Source organism: Dasypus novemcinctus, chromosome 11 (assembly GCF_030445035.2).
Source record: "Dasypus novemcinctus isolate mDasNov1 chromosome 11, mDasNov1.1.hap2, whole genome shotgun sequence".
In the NCBI taxonomy this organism is placed as follows: domain Eukaryota; kingdom Metazoa; phylum Chordata; class Mammalia; order Cingulata; family Dasypodidae; genus Dasypus; species Dasypus novemcinctus.
In genome coordinates, this window is record NC_080683.1 from 45,430,504 (window position 1) to 45,452,003 (window position 21,500).

A 21,500-nucleotide genomic window follows, 5' to 3' on the forward strand; every position below is an offset into this window, starting at 1 on the left:
AGAGTCTGACAAGACAAAGTTCTTAGGTGGCCACCTGGCGGCCAGAACTGCAACTCCCTGCAAAGGCCCAAAGATGTCTTTAGCGCAGGGGTACCCAACCCAGGTAATCAAACAACCCGGCCCTGGAGAAAAAAAGGTACGCGAGCCCCGCCCATTAGCGCGGGTCCCCGGGCTCCCTCAGCTGTAAAGCCACGCCAATCGGCCAATCTACGGCGACGCTAGACATAGCGTGCTGCGTCGTGACGTCAGAGCAAAATGGCTGCGCCCTGCAGACTCTGATTTTCTCTCATCTTTTGCTCCTCGCTGGTATCCGGTGTCTTCCACTGGCTTTCCTCCACTATGTTCTCCCTCCGAAGTCTCCGGGTCGCTGCTTCCCTCACCAAACACATTCCCTTGGCCCGGATCAGCGTTGATAGCGCGTCGCCCGGGACTCCGCATTTCGACGTGATTGTGATCGGCGGAGGACATGCCGGGACTGAGGCAGCCGCCGCCGCCGCTCGTTGCGGCTCCAGGACTCTGCTACTCACGCACCGCGTGGACACCATCGGTAAGGAACGTAGGTGATGTGGAGCTTGGCGGAGGAGGCGGACTGCGAATGTCTCCTCACTCCCTTTTCCCCGCTCTGTGCCTTGTGGGCAACCTCTTCTCCCCACTTAGGCTAGTGGGACTCCCAGCTCCTGGGAGCCTTGATCTGTGTCGCGCAGGAATCAGGCGGGCTCGAGCTAGAACTCTGGGTTAGACTGTTTTGTGGACCATGGGTTGTGTGACTGTTGAAAGAAGTAGTCAGTCAACGAAAGCACTGCACCTTGGGAAAGAGGGAAGCTTCAAGAATACTCGCAGATAGTTGCTTAGTTCTTTCCTGCTGGTTACCCTTTATCGTCTTGTGGCTTTGGATGGTGAAAAGGACTAATTAACGTTATTAGTAGTCGTTTATTAAGCTACCATTGTGTTTTTCTCGAAATTTTGTGAAATTTTTCTGAAGAACGAGGATCCTTTTTATTGCATTCTATATTTCTACTGAGTATTTCCCCCCAGTTTTATGCTTAAGACCCGACACAGTTGTCTCGCTCACTCGCTCTCTCCTTCCCCCTTTCCCCCTACCCACTTCCTCTCTCTCCCGGTTCCCCTCACACCTCCCTCATAGGCTACCTTTGGACTGCAGTAATTTAAACCAAGACCATGTTCGTGATAGCTGCTCGTTAAAATATCACCTTGTAAATTACTCATGTAAATTAGGGCTTTCCTCCCACCTTTTGCTTAGGAGTGACCAGTATTTGGAATATTAACTGTATTTTGTAAAAATTGTGAATAAATCACATTTATATACCGAAATAATTTTTTAAATTATCATTTAGCTTGTTATTATGAGCTACAACCATAAATCTTCTAGGAAACTATGTAGGGAAACATCATCAAGATCTTCAAAAGACTGTCAAGAAAGTAAAAAGGCAGCCTACGCAACGGGAGAGAATACCTAGAAACTACATATATATGTTATATAAAGAGATCATACAACTCAATCCTAAAAAGACAAGCAGGGAAGCAGGTGTGTCTCAGGCAGTTGGGCACCTACCTACCACATGGGAGGTTCCAGTTCAGTTCTAGTGGATCCTGAAGAAGCAAGCTGACGTCAATAAAATGACGCCATGAGGTGACACAATGAGGAAGTACAATGAGAGACACAACAAGCAGGGAGTGAAGATGGCACAAGCAATTGGGTTCCTCCCTCCCACATCGGAGGTCCTGGGTTTGGGTCTCAGTATTTCCTAAAAAGAAGACAAGCAGACACAGAGACCACACAACAGAGACACAGAAAGCAAGTGCAAAGCATCCGTGCGGGGGGGGGGGGGGGGGGGGCGGAATATATTTTTTAAAAAGACAAGCAACCCAATTTAAAAATGGGCAAGACTTAAATAGGCATTTCTCCAAAGACGAAATACAAATGGCTAAAAAGTATGTGAAAATATTTTCAACATCATTAGCTGTTAGGAAAATGCTGATCAAAACTACAATGAGGGAAGTGGACTTGGCCCAGTGATTAGGGCCTCCACCTACCGCATGGGAGGTCCGCGGTTCAAACCCTGGGCCCCCTCGACCCGTGTGGAGCTGGCCATGCACAGTGCTGATGCGCACAAGGAGTGCTGTGCCACTCAGGTGTCGCCGCATAGGGGAGCCCCACGCGCAAGGAGTGTGCCCTGTAAGGAGAGCCGCCCAGCTCAAAAGAAAATTCAGCCTGCCCAGGAATGGCACCGCACACACAGAGAACTGACACAGCAAGATGATGCAACAAAAAGAGACACAGAATCCCGTGCCGCTGACAACAACAGAAGTGGACAAAGAAGAGCACGCCTCAAAATGGACATAGAGAACAGACAACTGGGAGGGGGGGGGAATAAAAATAAATGAATAAAAATACATACTTAAAAAAAAAACTACAATGAGATACTATTTCACATCTTATAGAATGACCATTAATAAAACAGAAAACTACAAAGTGCTGGGAAGGATGTCCAGAAATAGGAACACTCCTTTACTGTTGGTGGGAATGTAGAATGATTCGGCCTTTGTGGAAGACAGTTTGACAGTATCTCAAGAAGCTGAATATAGAAGTGCTTTATGATCCAGCAAGCCCATTACTAGGAGTATATTAAGAAGAACTGAAAGCAAGGACATGAACTGACATTTGTACACTCATGTTCATAGCGGCTTTATAAAATGTGGAAGCATTTCAAATGTCCATCAGCTGATGAATGGATAAACAAAATATGGTATATACACACTGGAATACCATTCAGCTGTAAGAAGAAAATGAAATCAGGATGCATATGACAACATGGATGAACCTAGAAGATATGTTGAGTCAGTTATGCCAGACGCAAAAGGACAGATATTGTATGAACTCACTAATATGAACTAAATATACTGAGTAAACTCATGGAGGTTAGCTCTAGAGTATAGCTTACTAGGGAATAGAGGGTGGGTTGAGAAAGGGAACTTTTACTTAATGTATGGGGCATTATTAATAAGGTTAATTGTTAAAAGTGTGGAAATGAATAGAATTGACAGTAACACATTATAGTGAGTGTAGGTAACACTGCTGATTTATAAATGTGATTGTGGCTAAAAGGGGTAGTCTGTGGACCAAAGTATCAATTGAAAGGAAACTAGAGAATCATTTAGGGAATGTATAACAGTGATTTTGGTAGTGAATGAAGATATAATAATAATGTGTGTTAATTAGTGGGTAGGTTGAGGGAAAAATACACCAAATGTAAGGTAGGCTATAGTTAGTAGAAACATGTTTTTTATCCCCCTCCCCTTGTGGCTTTTTGTGTGCTATCTGCTCTCTGTGTCCATTCGCACGATCTCTTCTGTGTTTTTGTGGGTTTTTTTGTCTCCCTTTTTTGTTGTGTCACCTTGCCTAGTTGGCTCTCCATGGTGCTTGCATGCAAGGCGGTGCATCTGTGGGCCGGGCAGCATCATTTGCAGGCCAGGCAGTGCTCCGCAGCGTGCAAGCAAGCCTGCCTTCACAAGGAGACCCTGGGACACAAACCCAGGGCCTCCCATATGGTAGATGGGAGCCCAACTGATTGAGCCACAGCCACTTCCCAGTAGTAAGTTTTTTTTTTAATATTTATTTTTATTTATTTCTCTCCCCTTCCCCCCGCCACCCCCACCCCAGTTGTCTGTTCTCTGTGTCTGTTTGCTGTGTGTTCTTCTGAGTCCACTTGTATCCTTCTCAGTAGCACCAGGAATCTGTGTCTCTTTTGTTGTTGTTGCGTCATCTTCCTGCGTCAGCTCTCTATGTGTGCGGTGCTACTGCTGGGCAGGCTGGACTTTCTTTCGCTCTGGGCGGCTCTCATGGGGCGCACTCCTTACACATGGGGCTCCCCTACGCGAACTTCCCATGTGGTAGGCAAACGCTCTATCCGTAGTAACATTTTGACAATGCTCTTTCGTAGTCTGTAACAAATGTTTCACAACAATGTAAAGTGTTGCTAGTAGGAGATGTATGGGAACCTTGTATAATAATATGCATGTTTGTTTTGTAAATTCTCAAATTTTACTATATATTTATTGTTCATGTATGTATATGAATGAAATACTTCCATACAATTTTATTTTAAAATTATTATAGAACAAAGGTATAGCAGTTTGATATGGTTCATGAAATCCAAAAATAGATATTGGATTATGTTTGTGAATTGGTCTATACCTGGGCATGATTAAATTATGATTAGGACTTTGATTGGGCCACATCAGTATGGTTTTCAGTCTCTGCCCCTTGGTGGGTGGGGACTCACAGATAAAAGACATGGCAAAGGACAGAGTTGGCATTTTGAAGTTGGGAATTTTGATGTTGGAGTTTTGAGCTGGAGCCACAGGAAGTAAGCACACCAGAGGAGCTTGGTTATGAGGAAGGAGAGAAGGCCCCAGGAAGAGAAAAAGCCATATGCCTAAGAGTCTTCAGCTGGCCTTGTTGTCAGAGCAGCTGAGCCCAGAGAGGGACAAGCCTGGGAAGAGAGGAACGCATGAAGGCTACACCCTTACAGAAGTCTGCAGCCATCTTGCTCCAACACATGGCAATAAACTTTGGTGAAGGAAGTAACTTATGCTTTATGGTCTGATAGCTATAAGCTTCTACCCTAAATAAATACTCTTTATGAAAACCAACCGATTTCTGGTATTTTGCATCAGCACCCCTTTGGCTGACTAATACATAAGGTAATCATTAAATAGTATAAGTAATGTAGTTCTGCCACGGATAAAGGGATTTCCATCAAAACCCATATTTCTCTACCAACACTGTATGATCTGAGTTTTCCATTGAGACATACATCTCAGAGATATTCTATGGCTCTTAGTGATTGACAACTCTACCTTAAAATCAGTCTCATTTTTAAAAATAATTTAATATAGTAAGGTATTTTTATTCCTACTTGGCCTCAATAAAAAAAAGATAGTTTGGGTTTAGAAGATTGAACTTCCATAGGATTACAGAATGCAAGAACTGTCCTGATTCAATTGTATTATCTGCCAGTATCTCCTCCTTTTTAAGTCAGCGGTAGAAGTCTTTTATTTTACACTGATCTGGAAAGTGATGTTTTTGGCAAACTATTTTTTGCCTTTCAAAACAAGCAAAGGCTTTCTGAACCTGTTTATTCTATCATACCACCTATGCATTTCATGGAGGGATTTCTCCACTAAAGAGATTGCTACATAATCTGAATACTGCTCCATGCTCTTCTATGAATCAGCTGTGTAACCTTGGATAGGGGACAATTTATCTAAGGCTTTCTTCCTTCATGAAATACAAACAATAATAGTATAGTACCAACCTCAACACGGTTGGTATAAAGTTTAAGTATGACAGTATATATAAACCACCTGGAACAGTGCCTGACCCACATTAAGTAGCTAATATTTTATCATAAGCTTTTCAGCATGGCAGACAAATTCTTTAGTAGAGTGATATAGAGTAGAGTGAGTAGAGAGAGAGTAGGGAGTAGAGGTACCATTGCCTACCCAAGTGCTGGTACAACTATACATCGGATATTGAGGCTCCATTTTAGAACAGAGATGACAAATAGATTTTATCCTTTATGCCAGTTTAAACAGAAGTTATAACATATGGTTTATACTTTGAAGAAGTTTAAATTTTAATTATAAGAGCAAAAGAAAACAAACAGATGACATGTATGAAAGACATAATTGATTTTAATAGTGAACCAGTGCCAAGGAAACTTCTTTGGGAAGATTTCATGAGAGGTATACCAGTTTGATATGGTTATGAATTCCAAAAATAGATATTGGATTATATTTGTAATCTGGTCTGTACATGGGCATGATTAAGTTATGATTAGGGCTTTGATTGGGCCACTTCATTAGGGAGTTGAGTATCCATCCCATACATTCACTATGTATAACATACCTATAAGTGTATTTCTTTGTTTATGCCTGTTCTTTTTAGGTCAGATGTCCTGTAATCCCTCCTTTGGGGGCATCGGAAAGGGGCATTTAATGAGAGAAGTAGATGCCTTGGATGGCCTTTGTTCTCGCATCTGTGACCAGTCTGGTATACATTACAAAGTATTAAACCGGCGTAAGGGACCAGCTGTGTGGGGTCTGAGAGCTCAAATTGATAGAAAACTCTATAAGTACAATATGCAGGTAAGACAAGGGCATGAAACAGAGAAGAGTGTAGTGATTGTTTAACTGCTATTTTTCACCTATATTTTCTTCTTGATAGAAAGAAATCCTGAGTACACCACTGCTTACTGTTCAGGAGGGAGCTGTAGAAGATCTTATCCTTACAGAACCAGAGCCTGAGCACCCTGGGAAATGCCGTGTCAGTGGCGTTGTTTTGAGTATGTACTGTTTATTAATCATAATAACAGTGTCTCAAACACTATATGAGAAATTTATTTTAGAACAAAGTATGGAGATATTTTGCTTATTCCAGGAAATGATTGTTTTCTCTTCCTGTATGAGGAAAATTGTGTAAATAATCATGCTTGTTTTTTTCTTTTTGACTTCCATAAAGCTCAATTTCCTGGGCTGTACAGTGGCATCTTATAGTAAGACCTTATAGCCTGCTTATATATGTCTTTTTCCCTTTTTATGTTTTAATTTTCTATTGTAATTTCTATTTTTCCTATTTCTGACTTTAATTTTTTTATTTATATTTTACCAGCTTATTACATGTTTTTAAATTTAAAAGATATACTAATCAAAGTAATATGTGAATACATTTAGTTTAAAAAAATAATAAAGTAGGATTTACAATTTGTATGAAAAATAACTATCTCCCTCCCTTGGGGCAACCACTTCACCTTTTACTTCCAGTGTATGCCTCCATATTTATAAGCAATGTGGTTATATTTTTACTTCCTAATTTAGTCTTAGGCATTATTAACTTTTAAAAATAATATCTGTAATCTCGCTTCTACCTTATCCCCCAGCCACCACTTTTCTTCCTCAGCAGCATTCACTATATCTTGTGTGGTCTTTCTATCTCTGCATATATACAAATCTCCATGTGTGTATATATGTACTTTTTTGTTTTTTTTCACACAAAAATTGTAGCATTATGTGTTTCTGTACTTTTTTTTCACTCTTTGCTTTTAATTATTTTATTCTTTTTAAAAAAAGCTGGAGGAGTTGTAGGTTTACAGAAAAATCATGCAGAAATTAGAGTTCCTGTATACTACTCCCATTAGTAACACCTTGCACTAGTGTAGTACATTTGTTTTAATTGATGAAAAAAACATTATTGTAATAGTCCATGGTTTACATTAGAGTTACCTCTTGGTGTTGTACTGTCCTATATTTGTTTAATTTTTATTTTAGTAACATGTATAACCTAAAATGTCCCCTTTTAATCTCATTCAAATATATAATTCAGTGCTGTTATTTACATTCACAATATTGTGGTACTATCACATCTACCCTTTATGAAAACTTTTCCATCACCCCAAATAGAAACTCTGTGTAATTTAAGCATGAACTCTCCATTCCTTACCCCCACCCTGGCCCCTGACAACCTATATTTTAGTTTTCAACTCTGAACTTGCTTATTCTAATTATCTCATAAGAGTGTCCTTTTGTGTCTGGCTTTTTCCATTCGACATGAGGACTGATGTTTCTTTTTTAGAAGGTTGTGTTTTAGTTCTGGCAATTACCTTAATAATTAAGATTTTATATAATATGCTTAATCTTCTTTCTTCAGTCAGTGTTTATTGACTTTCCTCTGTGAACAATGACTAAATTGGTTTTACTTTCATTTCCTTTTCTTGCCTCTGTCTCCTTCCAAGCCCAGATTTAATGGTTATATTATTTTTATTGGTGTAAGCCTTTTACCTTCAAATTATTTATACCTTTTACTTAATGTGTTGCTGTGTTTAAATGTTCTTTCTTGGCCCATATATATTTTATAGACAATACAATTCAAAATATATTGTTTTATGCAATTGTTTTTTAATGAGTTGTGAGAAGAAATATGTAATTATAGTATCTTTTATAATTACCTACATCATTACTTTTCCCAATGCTCTTTATTTTTTTCATGTGGATTTAAATTACTGTCTGGTGTCGCTTCTTTCAGGCTGAAAAGCTTCCTTTAGTATTTTGTGAGGCAGGTCTGCTAGCAGTGCATTCTCTGTTTATATGGAAATATATTTCACACCTTCACTTTTTTAATTAAAGTGAAATTAACATAACATACAATTAATCATTTTAAAGTATGCATTCAGTGTTATTTAGCGTTTTCATAGTGTTGTGCAACCACCCACTTTCTGGTTTCAAAACTTTATTTTTTATTACCCATAAAAACATTCCATACCTATTAAGTAATCACTCCCCATTTTTCCTCCCTCTAGCTCCTGGTAACCACTAATCTACTTTCTGTCTCTATGGATTTGCCTATCCTGGATGTATCATAGAAAAGGAATTATACAATATATGACCTTTTATGTCAGGCTTCTTTTACTTAACATAATGTTATTGAAGTTTATCCTCGTTGTATCAGCTTTCAGTACTTGGTTCCTTTTTATGGTTGAATAATATTCCATTATATGTATGTACCATAATTTGTTTATCCGTCCATTTGTTGATGGACATTTGCATTGTTTCCACCTTTTGGCTATTTTGAATAATGCTACTATAAACATTCATGTACAAGTTTCTGTGTGGATGTGTGGACGGACATGTGTTTTAATTTCTCTTGGATGTATTTCTAGAAGTGACATTGCTGGGTCTCTGTACATATACCATCATACGGATGTTGACTCCCTATTGCCTGTCTTCAAAAGCTATCATTTTTTTCTCATCCTTTTTAAATTTTTATTTTTGTTCTGCTTACTTTTCTCAGTCCTCTTCTTCATGTTCCTGATTCTTTATTTTAAGTGGTATCTAATTTCCTTAAGCCTTTTCTGTGGTGGATTTCATTTTAAAGTGTGGTATCTTTGTGTATAGATTCTCTTGGCCAGTTCCTTTTAATTATTATTTATCTGTGAATGAGGTTAGATTTTTCTGGACCAGCTCTTTACAGAAGATTTGTGACAGAGAGAAAAATCACTCATTTTAGCCCTCTGCCTCACTCTGCCTTCCAGTGCGTTTAACATCTCTGAATTTGAAACTTTTCAGGTTTAAATTCTCTGAAAGTAAACATCCATTTTCCTGTAAGATTGACCTATGTGGGAACACAATCTTTATGTGTAGATTGCAACCATTTCTCTCTGTTTTTAGCTCCAAGCTTCATTCCTTATTCCTGGTACCTCCGCTCGATGTCTTTTTTTTTTTTTTTTTTAATATTTACTTATTTATTTATTTCTCCACCCATCCCCCACCCCGGTTGTCTGTTCTCTGTGTCTATTTGCGGCGTCTTCTTTTTTTGTCCGCTTCTGTTGTTGTCAGCGGCACGGGAATCTGTGTTTCTTTTTATTGCGTCATCTTGTGCTGTCAGCTCTCCGTGTGTGTGGTGCCATTCCTGGGCAGGCTGCACTTTCTTTCGCGCTGGGTGGCTCTCCTTATGGGGCACACTCCTTGCGCGTGGGGCTCCTCTGTCAGGGGACACCCCTGCGTGGCAGGGCACTCCTTGCACGCATCAGCGCTGTGCGTGAGCCAGCTCCACATGGGTCAAGGAGGCCCGGGGTTTGAACCGTGGACCTCCCATGTGGTAGACGGACACCCTAACCACTGGGCCAAGTCTGCTTCCCCACTCTGTGTCTTTGCAGGCAAATTAATCCATTCTCTTTGGTATCTTCTTTCCAGTTATAACCATCTGCCAAGTCAGTCATCACGCTTCTAACCACTCTCTGTCATTCCAAAAATATTTTGAAATTTCTCATCTTTTGACAAGTTCCTTCCAGTTATTCATCCTTTACATTTATACCTTTTTTAAATGCAACTTCATTTTCTTGGAGTTTCAGTAGAGAGATGAAATCATGCAAGGTTTCTCGGCCATATTTAACCATTTAACCAGAAGTGCAAAATTAATTAACTTTAAAAGTTAACTGAGACTATGATTGGTCAATTGTAATAAAAGTATCACACTAATGCAGATGTTGATAGTAAGGAAAAGTATATATGAGAAGGGGATATATGAGAACTCTCTACTTCCTGCATGATTTTTCTGTAAACCTTCAACTTCTCTAATAAAAAAGAAATGAGAAAAAAATTAACCAAGACTAACTTTTCAGTGCTGAAATGATTTTAGGAACATGTGAATTGGTGATAACACATTGTGTTCTCCTTACCAGATTTCTTGGTTTCTTGAGATTGATGATACAGCTTTTTTACTCATTTAAAATTCTTTCTCAAGTTTCTAAAGACTAACAGTTTTGCTGTAGTTCTAGTGTAAATTAGTTGCATTCCAGTTTGGTCCGTAGTAACAATTAGAACACCTAGAGTTTATCTTTACTCTTTTTTCCTATCTTTTAGTGGATGGCAGCACAATATATGCAGGGAGTGTGATTCTCACTACTGGGACGTTTCTGAGAGGCATGGTCATAATTGGATTGGAAATGCATCCAGCAGGACGTTTAGGGGATCAGCCTTCTATAGGATTGGCTCAGACTCTGGAGAAGTTGGGGTTTGTTGTAGGAAGACTGAAGACCGGGACACCACCCCGAATTGCCAAAGAATCCATTAATTTCAGCATTCTTTGTAAGCAGACACCAGATAATCCATCTGTTCCATTTAGCTTTATCAATGAGGCAGTGTGGATTAAGGTAAGGTAATTAATGAAAAGCTGGCTTTACAACTGATATTAGCTATTCACAGCAGGAGGTAGTCTAACCTCTTTTTTTCTTATTTTGTGTCAATTCACTATTGTTTAGTTACAAAAAGGATTAGCAAAAAAAATGTGGCCAATTTCTCCATAAATTCTTAAATTGTTACTTTCTATAACTGCCTATTTAAAAATTAACCTTTTTGAAATAATTTCAGAGCTAAGAAAAGCTGCTTGACTATTACAATAAACCCTTATAAACCCTTTATTAATATTTACCCGTTGTTAATATTTTCCATATTTGTTTATCTCTTTCTACATGTAGATATAGACTTATCTATCTATATGTATTATACAATAATATACACACTTTTTCTTATTCTTTTTTTTGAAACATTTGTAATTGTGACCCCTTACCCCTAACTACTACAGCCTGTTTCTCAACTTAGCAAAAAGACATCTCCTTCGTAACCTCAATGCAATGATCAAATTCAGGGAATTTAACATTGATACAATACTGTTGTCTAATATAAAGTCCATAGTCAGATTTTGCTAATTGTTCCAGTATTGTCCTTTATATCAACTCTTTTCCCAGTGTAGGGTGGTACATTGCATAGTTAATTGTCATTTCTAGTTAATTTTTAATCTGTACAGTTCAACTTTTGTCTTTCATGATATTGACATTTTTGAAGAATAAAGATCACTTTGCCTATCCTGTGAATTTTAAATTTTTTTTATTTTGTATGCTTAAAATTGATGATTGATAATTGAAGATACTAGTTTATCACACCATTATCACACCCAACAAAATATAATTTCTTAATATCATCTACTACTCAGTGTTCGACTTTCCCTATATGTCTCAAAAACATTTTTTTGCAATTGTTTTATTTGAACCATGGAGCATATAAGGTCCACACATTACACTGGATCATACATCTTTGTCTCTTTTTAATCGCTAACAGTTCCCCTCTTCTTTTTTTCTTAATGTTTATATGTGAAAAGAATTGAGTCATTTGTTCTCTAGAGTTTCCCACATTCTGGATTTGTCTGATTGTAGACCCATGCTGTTTTTTATATATTTTTTTTTTAATTTATTTTTCTCCCCTCCCCCGCCCCGCCCCAGATGTCTGTTGTCTGTGTCTGTTTGCTTTGTGTTCTTCTTTGTCTGCTTCTCTTGTTGTCAGCAGCACGGGAATCTGTGTTTCTTTTTGTTGCATCATCTTGTTGTGTCGGCTCTCCGTGTGTGCGGCACCATTCCTGGGCAGGCTGCACTTTCTTTCGTGCTGGGCGGCTTTCCTTACGGGGCACACTCCTTGCACATGGGGCTCCCCTACGTGGGGGACACCCCTGCTTGGCATGGCACTCCTTGCACGCAGCAGCACTGTGCATGGGCCAGCTCCACATGGGTCAAGGAGGCCCGGGGTTTGAACTGCAGACCTCCCATGTGGTAGATGGACGCCCTAACCACTGGGCCAAGTCCACTTCCCGACCCATGCTGTTTTAAACATGTACTTCTAATATTTCCTGTAAACTGGCAGACAGATCTGGAGTTAGGTTTTTAAGGTTGTTTATTTGTTTTTGGCAAGAAAGTGTCATTTTAGGGTTATTTAATCACGTATAAAGAACATTAGATTTAGTTTCTATATCATATTTGGCATTTATTTAAATAAGAGGCAAACTAGCATTGGAGTAACTGGTGACTCTTTTAGCCAGAAGATCAGCTGCCATGTTATTTGACTCACACCAACCCTACAGTGGATAAGATTGTCCTTGAGAACCTTCACCTTAATAGTCACGTTAAGGAAACTACAAGAGGACCCAGGTAAAGACAAAATATCAGTGCTCAATTACTTTAAGGAATGATAACCCTCTGTTGTTTGTTTGCTTAATTCAGTTTTTTTATTTCAATGTTCTAGATACTGTCCCTCCATTGAATCAAAAGTTTTGCGTTTCCCAAACCGTGTACATCAGGTTTGGTTGGAACCTGAAGGAATAGATTCTGACCTTATCTACCCACAAGGGTTATCTGTGACACTGCCAGCTGAGTTACAGGAGAAAATGATCACATCCATCAGAGGTTTGGAGAAAGCCAAGCTGATTCATCCAGGTAAAGAGGGTCACAGCTGCTCTTCATTTAAAGGTCAACATCATTAGCAGACCAGGAAGTCTTAGCTACATTTTGGTTGCTTAGAGCCTGAGAAGATAAAGCCCATCATCTAAAATAGTCTTTGTTTTTGAAACGCATTTAATGGTAATTTTTGCATCTCTACCTTGAGGCAAATCCAGCTCCATTTTTACTTATTTTGTATCATTTATTCTTTGGTCAGGCTATGGTGTTCAGTATGATTACGTTGACCCTCGTCAGATCAGTCCTTTCCTTGAGACTCATTTGGTTCAACGGCTCTTCTTTGCTGGACAGATAAATGGCACCACTGGTTATGAGGAAGCTGCAGCTCAGGTAAGAGGCTGCTCAAATGTTAATGTAAACAGAGAGGGACTATTTAACTGTTATTCTTCCTTTTAACATCTGTTAAGCTAATTATATAGATCTCAGATACAACTCGTAACTGTAACAGATGACTATTTCTGTTTCAAGATACATGTTAATGGCTCTTGTGTATGATAAGACTTAATAAACACGTGACTTTATTTTTCCCGATTGCTGAGATCTGATTAGTATTTTAAGTAGACTTACTGTATTACATCTAAAGTTAAAGGAAAATTTAATTATTTTAATATAACTTTGTTGACAATTATCATATGATTCTTTAGAAGCAGGAAGGTGTATTATTTTTTCTGGTAAATGCAAAAAGGCTAGAAAAAAAGTCTTGTGTGTGGATTTTTTAAAAAAATGATTAGCCCTACCTCAGTTTATCAAGAATATTAGATATTTCTGAAAACAATGAATCATAACATTCTAAATATGTGCATTACCTATATTCTGTTTCTGAATATGTATGGATCACCTTTTCTGCCTCTTATTACATCCCTTAAGGGCAGTGTTGCTTTCTAACCTTCCCATGCTGTCTTTCCCAAGTCGTGTTCTGAGTAGGATAGCTCTTTATTCAGTTCATAATGGCCTTTTAAAACATTCCAGTCCTTTTATAGGGGGTGATAGCTGGAATCAATGCCAGTCTCCGGGTCAGTCGCAAGCCCCCTTTTGTCATTAGCCGGACAGAAGGCTACATTGGCGTCTTGATTGATGATCTTACCACACTGGGCACCAGTGAACCCTACCGCATGTTTACCAGCCGGGTGGAGTTTCGTTTGTCTCTGCGCCCTGATAACGCTGACTGCAGGCTCACGCACCGAGGTAATTTTCTTCTGAGTCTTGCAATCTGGTTTACTCTTCTCTAAAACCTGTCTTATTATGTTCTCTGTCTCCCTCTCCTAGCATACAAGGATGCCGGCTGTGTGTCCCAACAGCGTTATGAAAGAGCTTCTTGGATGAAGTCTTCTTTAGAAGAAGGCATTTCTGTGCTAAAATCCATTGAGTTTATGAGTTCTAAATGGAAAAAATTAATCCCAGAGGCTTCTATAAGTATGGGTAAAAGTCTACCTCTCAGGTATGCATTTAATATGGATCTTTCTCACTTTTTACAGAAAATTGTGATCATTTCAGAAAAATTTTCCATATAGACTCCTCACCTACACATTTTAAATGAGTATATTAATAGCTTGCTTTGGGCTTCTTTTCAAAATGTTTTAGATTTTGTTTAAATTTTGTTTATATCTAAATCCTTTAGATTCTGTTTAGTCAGCTTATAAATACGTATGATTCTAAATTATAGTTTTTATCCTGCCTATTGACAAAAAGAATTTGAGTTGGCTTATAGCAAAAAATTAATTGATTAATTACAATTAAAATGAAAGAAAATCAGAAACAACATAGAGAAAGTAAATATATTAGGTTTTAGAAAGAAAACAATTATTTTAACTGAACAGCCAAGTTTACCTTTGAGGTTCCTAGCAGCCAAAGAGAAAAAATGTAAACTTCAAAGAAAATTTTAAGTGATTTTCATTGTCTGATAAATAGTAGTAATTTTTAAAAACTTTTATTTATTTGTTTTTAAAGATACATAGATCACACAAAAAGTAGTAATGTTTTGAAGATGCTAGTTCTTCATAACAAACTTTCTATTGGCATTAATATTTTTTAATGTATCACAGGGTTTCCATTTTTAAATTACTGAATAATAAAACTTCATAACAGCTGTTTTGCAAAAATTAGTAAATTTTTTTCAATTTCTTGTTATTAATTCTACCTATAGTTAAAATTTCAGAAATGATATTTTAAAGGGAACTAGTAAGAACTTAAGGTAAACATTATTCTGACTTTACACAGCATAAACTAGTGACATTTAATAGTCGTTTAAGATAAGAACTGAGATAATGAAAATGTTCTGAAATTGAGGTGATGACAGCACAATTCTGAAAATGAGAGCTAATGGATTGTACAAAGCATGGGACTGTACATAGGGAAACCTTGGTGGTTAACAGAACAAATATGAGAAGGGTCTTTCATGAACTATAACAAATATATAATACTAATATAGGGTGCTAATAATTGGGTGAGTTGGGGGGGAAATATACCAAATATAAGATATGGGTTATAATTAGTAGTAATGTTTTGATGATGCATTTTCAATAACTTGTAACAACTGTCTCACAACAATGGCAGGTGTTGATGGTGGGGTAATGTATGGGAGCCCTGTATAATGAGATACATGTTTGTTTTGTAAGTTCACAACTTTTACTATACACTTAATTGTTCATGTATGTTCATGTATGGACAATATACTTCAGTAAAATTAAAAGAAAATAAAACCAAAACAAAGATGAGACTTGAGAAAAAAATGAGTAGGATTAGTCTGTCAAAAAATGAAGGGAACCGTTCCAGGCAGAGAGGGCAGTCTTTGCTAAACAGACAACAAGCACAAAAGAAAAAAAACAAAACAAGCAGACAGTGAGCGCAAACAGAGGGAGCCGTCTTGTGGGAGGAGGGAAATAAATAAGATAATTTTAAAAATCAGTTGTGTGATTTAGGCTAATCATTAAAAAATAACAAATTATTAAGATTATACAATTATTGCTTCTGTAATAACAATGGGTTGTTTTTTTTTTTTTGGCTTTGTGATTACATGGGAAGATTATTGTTTTAAAAAATGTGTATTGCAGCAATTTTGGGGTAAACCATAATCTTAAAAAAACACATTACATTATTCTATGAAATATATGTGTTTGAATTGGTTTTGTTCTAGGGTAGCTCCCTAGAATACCCTAAAGCTATGGCTGTTACAGCTAAATTGAAATCCTTCGTTTAATATTTGTCATATGTTACTAGTAGAATGCTTTTTATTTGGCATTAAAATAAGGAAGAAGAATATTTTTAGATTTGCAGTGAGAACAAAATTGGGGAAATAAGGAAGGATGATAGTCAGGAGTAGAATGAAAGGTAAAAAACCTTATAACCTGACAGATTTTTTTTAATACTTTGAAAAATATATTTAATACTTTGAAAAAAATTTTCTAAATAAGACTATACTTTGTGCCAAATATTTAGAACATTTCCAAAAAAATTAATGAAATTGTGATACTCCTTCTTTCTTTTTTAAAGATATTTTGTTTATTTCTCTCCCCTTCCCCCCTCTTGTCTGCTCTCTGTGTCCATTCGCTGTGTGTTCTTCTGTGTCTGCTTGCATTGTCCGGCGGCACCGGGAAATGGCGTCTATTTTTTGTTGTGTTGTCTTACTACATCAGCTCTCCATGTGTGCGGCGCCACTCCTGGGCAGGCTGTGCTCTTTTCTTTTTCATGCAGGGTGGCTCTCCTTGCAGGGCACGCTCCTTGCACTTGGGGCTCCCCTACGCAGGAACGCCCCTGCATGGCACAGCACTCCTTCCTTGCATGCAGCAGCACTGTGCGTGGGCCAGCTTACTACATGGGTCAAGAGGCCCTGGGCATCGAACCCTGGACCCTCCATATGGTATGTGGATGCTCTCTCAGTTGAGCCACATCCACTTCCTATGATACTCTTTCTTTTACTATGTAATTTACAATTTTCTGTATAGTATCAGGAGTCTAGAATGTTGATCTTACATTATCTCTATATAATATAGTTTACCCTTATAATTACCACTTGCATTGTCTCCAGAAGTAGTTTGATTGGTGCCTTTAACTTTTGAAATTTATCTTTTAAGTTCTCTTTGCATTTGAAAATTATAAGTTTTCTTTATAGGTACAGTGTGACAAAGAGGAATACCTAATTTGTACCCATTTGAACTGCTGAGATCTAGCAAAGGGTAGAGTAGTAGTAATCAGCAGAAGCCTCACAATAATGTCTAAAGATACAGAAAGATCCTAAGGACTCTTTTCTGAGTTACAAAATACATTATGTAAATCTTAATAATTAAAAGCTAGGATTCACCAAACGTGTACATTTACTCCCCCTCCTGTCTGCCCCGACATGGCTCCCTTGTCTGTTTGCTTGTTTTTTGCTCATTGTCTGCTTGTGTTTTTTTTTTAATTTATTTATTTAGCAATTTTATTGAGATATATTCATAATTCACATACTATACAATCTATCCAAAGTGTATAATCATTGGCTTTTAGTATAATCACAATGTTGTGCAGTTATTACCACAAAAAATTATAGAACAATTTCATTTCTCCAAAAAGAAAAACTCCACACCCTTTGTTAGCATGCCTTCACCGACCCTACATAACTACTAATCCAGTCTCATCTTTATAATTGATTTATATTTACATTTCATATAAATGGAATCATACAATATGTTACACAATATATTTAATTCATAGTACTGCAATCATACAATATTTGTCCTTTTTGTGACTGGCTTCCTTTACTCAACATAATGTCTTCCAGTTTCATCCATGTTGTGATAAGCTTTATAACTTAATTTCTTCTTACAACTGCATAATATTCCATTGTCTGAATAAACCACAGGTCCTCTCTCCACATCCTCTCCAACATTTGTAGTTCTCTATCTTTTTAATAGTGGCCATTCTGATAGGTGCGAAATGATATCTCATTGTAGTTTTGTTTCGCATTTCGCTAATCATTAGTGTTGTTGAACATTTTTTCATGTTTTTTGGGTGGTTTTTTTTGCCATTTATATTTTTTCTTTGGGCAAATGTCTGTTCAAGTCTTTTGCCCATTTTTTAATCAGGTCATTTGTTGAGTTATAGTATCTCTTTATATATCATGGATATTAAACCCCTAATGGATATGAGATTTCCAAATATTTTCTCCCATTGAGTTGGCTGCCTTTTCACCCTTTTGACAGAATCCTTTGAAGTACAAAAGTGTTTAATTTTCAGAAGGTCCCATTTATCTATTTTTTCTTTTTTTGCTCATGCTTTGAGTATAAAGTCAAAGAAACCCCACCTACCACAAGGTCTTTTAAAATGTTTCCCTATATTTTCTTCTAGTAGTTTTATGGTCCTGGCTTTTATATTTAGGTTTTGATCCATTTTTAGTTGATTCTTGATAAGGAGTGAGAAAGAAATCCTCTTTCATTCTTTTAGTTATAGATATGTAGTCCTCCCAGCACCATTTGTTGAAGAGATTTTTTTGTCCCATTAACATATACTTCGTAGGTTTGTGAAAATCCAGTTTGCCAGAGGGGTGAGGGTTTATTTCTGTACTCCCAATTCTATTCCACTGATTGGTTGTCTATCTTTATGCCAGTACCATGCTGTTTTGAACACTGTAGCTTTGTAATATGTTTCAAGGTCAGACAGTGAAATTCCTCCCACATCGCTTTTCTTTCTTAGAATGCTTTTGGCTATTCAGGTGCACTTTTCCTTCCAAATGAATTTGGTAATTGCCTTTTCTCTTTCTTTAAAGTAAGCTTTGGAATTTTGTTTAGTAATGCATTGAATCTATAAATCAGTTTAGGCAGGATTGATATCTTCAAGGAATTTAGTCTTCTAATCCATGAATGCGGAATTTTTTTCATTGTTTAGGTCTTCATTTATTTCTTTTAGCATTGTTTTATTGTTTTCTTCATATAGGTCCTGTACTTCTTTGATTAAATTGATTCCTATGTATTTATCTTTTTTTTTTCCTCCAAGATTTATTTATTTGTTTATCTCTCCCCATCCTCCTTGTTTTGCGCTCACTGTCTGTTCTCTGTGTTCATTTGCTGTGTGTTCTTCTGTGTCTGCTTGTCTTCTCTTTAGGCAGCACCAGGAACCAATCCTGGAACCTTCCAAAGTGGGAGAGAGGTGCTCAATCTCTTACGCCACCTCAGCTCCCTGGTCTCCTGTATTTCTTATTGTCTCTCCTGTGTCTCTTTTTGCTGCGTCATCTTGCTGCACCACCTCTCTGAGCTGGCTAGCACTCCATGCCAGCCAGCTCTCCATTCAGGCCAGCTTGCTGCATGGGCCAGCTCGCTACATGGACCAGCTTGCCTTCACCAGGAGACCCCAGGAATCGAACCCTGGACCTCCTATGCAGCAGACAGGAGCCCAATTGCTTGAGCCACATCCACTTCCCTGGTATTTGAGTCTTTTTGTTGCTGTTGTAAGTGGAATTCTTTCCCTGATTTCCTCCTCAAACTAGTGTACAAAAACACTACTGATTTTTGCATGTTGGTCTTGTGTCCTGCCACTTTGCTGATCTCTTTTATTAGCTCAAGTAGCTTTGTTGTAGACATTTCAGAATTTTCTAAGTTATAGAATCATATCATTCATGAATAGTGAGAGTTTTACTTCCTCTTTTCCTGTTTGGATGCTTTTAATTCTTTTTTTCTTGTTGAATTGCTCTCACTAGAATTTCTAGCACAATGTTGAATAACAGTGGTGACAGTGAACCTCCTTCTCTTAATCTTAGAGGGAAAGCTTTCAACTTTTACCCATTGAGTATGATGTTGGCTGTGGGTTTTTTAATATATGCCTTTTATCATATTGAAGACTTTTCCTTCTATTCCTGTCTTTCAAAGTGTTTTTATCAAGAAGGGATGATGGATTTTGTCAAATGCCTTTTATACATCAATTGTGATGATCATGTGGGTTTTTTTTCCTTCAGTTTCTTAATGTGATGTATTATGTTGATTGATTTTCTTATGTTGAACCAGCCTTGCGTACCAGGAATAAATCCCAATTGGTTGTGATGTATAAGTCATTTGATATGCTGTTGGATTCTATTTACAAGTATTTTGTTGAGAATTTTTGCATCTATGTTCATCAGAGAGATTGGTCTGTAATTTTCTTTTTTTAATAGTGTCTTTATATGGTTTTAGTATTAGGGTGATGTTGGCTTCATAAAATGTGTTGGGCAATTTTCCCTCCTCTTCAATTTTTTTGGAGGAGTTTAAACAGGATTGTTGTTAATGCTTCTCAAAATGCTTGGTAGAATTTACCTGTGAAGCCATCTGGTCCTGGACTTTCCATTGCTGGGAGATTTTTTGATGATGGATCCAATCTCTTTAAATGTGATTTGTTTGTTAAGTTCTTGTATTTCTTTCAGCATTAGTGCAGGTTGTGCATTTCTAGGAATTTCTTCATTTCATCTAGGTTGTCTAGTTTGTTGATATACAGTTTCTCATAATATCCTCTTAAGGTCCTTTTGATTTCTAGGGGTCAGTTGTAACTTCCCCCCTTTCATTTCTGATTGTATTTATTTGCATCTTCTCTCTTTTTTTTTTTGTTAGTCTAGCTAGGTGTTTGTTAATTTTATTGATCTTCTCAAAGAACGAACTTTTGGTTTTGTTGATTTTCTCTATTGTTTTTTGTTCTCAATTTCACTTATTTCTGCTCTAATCTTTATTTCTTTCCTCCTGCTTGCTTTGAGTTTGGTTTGCTGTCTTTGTTCTAGTGTCTCCAGTTGTTCAGTTAGATCTTTGATTTCAACTCTTTCTTCTTTTTAAATATAGGCGTTGAGGGTTATAAATTTCCCTCTTAACACTGCGTTCACTGTATCCTGTAAGTTTTGATACATTGTGTTCTCATTTTCATTTGTTTCAATCTATTTACTGATTTCACTTGCAATTTCTTCTCTGACACACGGATTTAAGAGTGTGTTCTTTAGTCTCCACACATTTGCGAATTTACCTCTTTCCTGTCTTATTATTGATTTCCAGTTTCATTGCATTATGATCTGAGAAGGTGCTTTGTTAAATTTCAAGTCTTTTTATATTTATTGAGAGCTGCATTGAAATCTAACATGTGGTCTCTCTTGGAGAAAGATCCATGAGCACTTTAGTGGAATGTATAACCCACTAAGTTTGGGTGCAATGTTCTATTTGTCAGTTAGGTCTAACATGCTTTTCATGTTGTTCAAGTTCTCTGTTCATCTTCTGTCTAGCTGTTCTAATGATGTGAGTGGTATGTTGAAGTCTCCAACTATAATTGTAGAGATGTCTGTTTCTCCTTTCCAGTTGCCAGAGTTTGCCTAATATATTTTGAGACCTCCTGGTCAGGTGCATAGATATTTATTACTGTTATATCTTCATGGTGGATTGTCCCTTTTATTAATATATAATGGCCTTCTGTATCTCTTATAACTCTTTTGCATTAATGTCTGTTTTGTCCAATATTAATATAGCTACCCCTGGTCTTTTTTGGTTACTGTTTGGGTGGAATATCTTTTCCACCTTTCACTTTCACCCAATTTGTATCCCTGGGTCTAAGGTGAGACTCTTATATGCATTATATGGATGGCTCGTGTTTTTTTATTCTTTCTATCAGCCTATATCTTTTGATTGGAGAGTTTAATCCATTCACATTCAATGATATTATTGTAAA

The 21,500-nt window shown here is 37.3% G+C and overlaps 1 protein-coding gene across 4 annotated transcripts in view; it reads left to right on the forward strand.

Annotated features, from left to right (window-relative positions):
- The first annotated feature begins 204 nt into the window (after positions 1–204).
- Positions 205–21,500, forward strand: part of MTO1 (mitochondrial tRNA translation optimization 1) — a 40,168-nt gene continuing 18,872 nt past the window's right edge. For 3 of the 4 annotated variants that reach the window (XR_011650077.1, XR_011650078.1, XM_004475974.4), the window contains exons 1-9: positions 205–547; positions 5,972–6,171; positions 6,251–6,368; positions 10,441–10,730; positions 12,442–12,554; positions 12,649–12,839; positions 13,060–13,190; positions 13,841–14,045; positions 14,127–14,298. Coding sequence is in view for 1 of the 4 variants with exons in the window: in XM_004475974.4 (XP_004476031.2) it covers positions 340–547; positions 5,972–6,171; positions 6,251–6,368; positions 10,441–10,730; positions 12,442–12,554; positions 12,649–12,839; positions 13,060–13,190; positions 13,841–14,045; positions 14,127–14,298 (1,628 nt within the window). In the remaining 3 variants the exon portion in view is untranslated. The remainder of the gene's footprint in view (positions 548–5,971; positions 6,172–6,250; positions 6,369–10,440; positions 10,731–12,441; positions 12,555–12,648; positions 12,840–13,059; positions 13,191–13,840; positions 14,046–14,126; positions 14,299–21,500) is intronic. The other variant, XR_011650079.1, reaches the window with a different exon arrangement.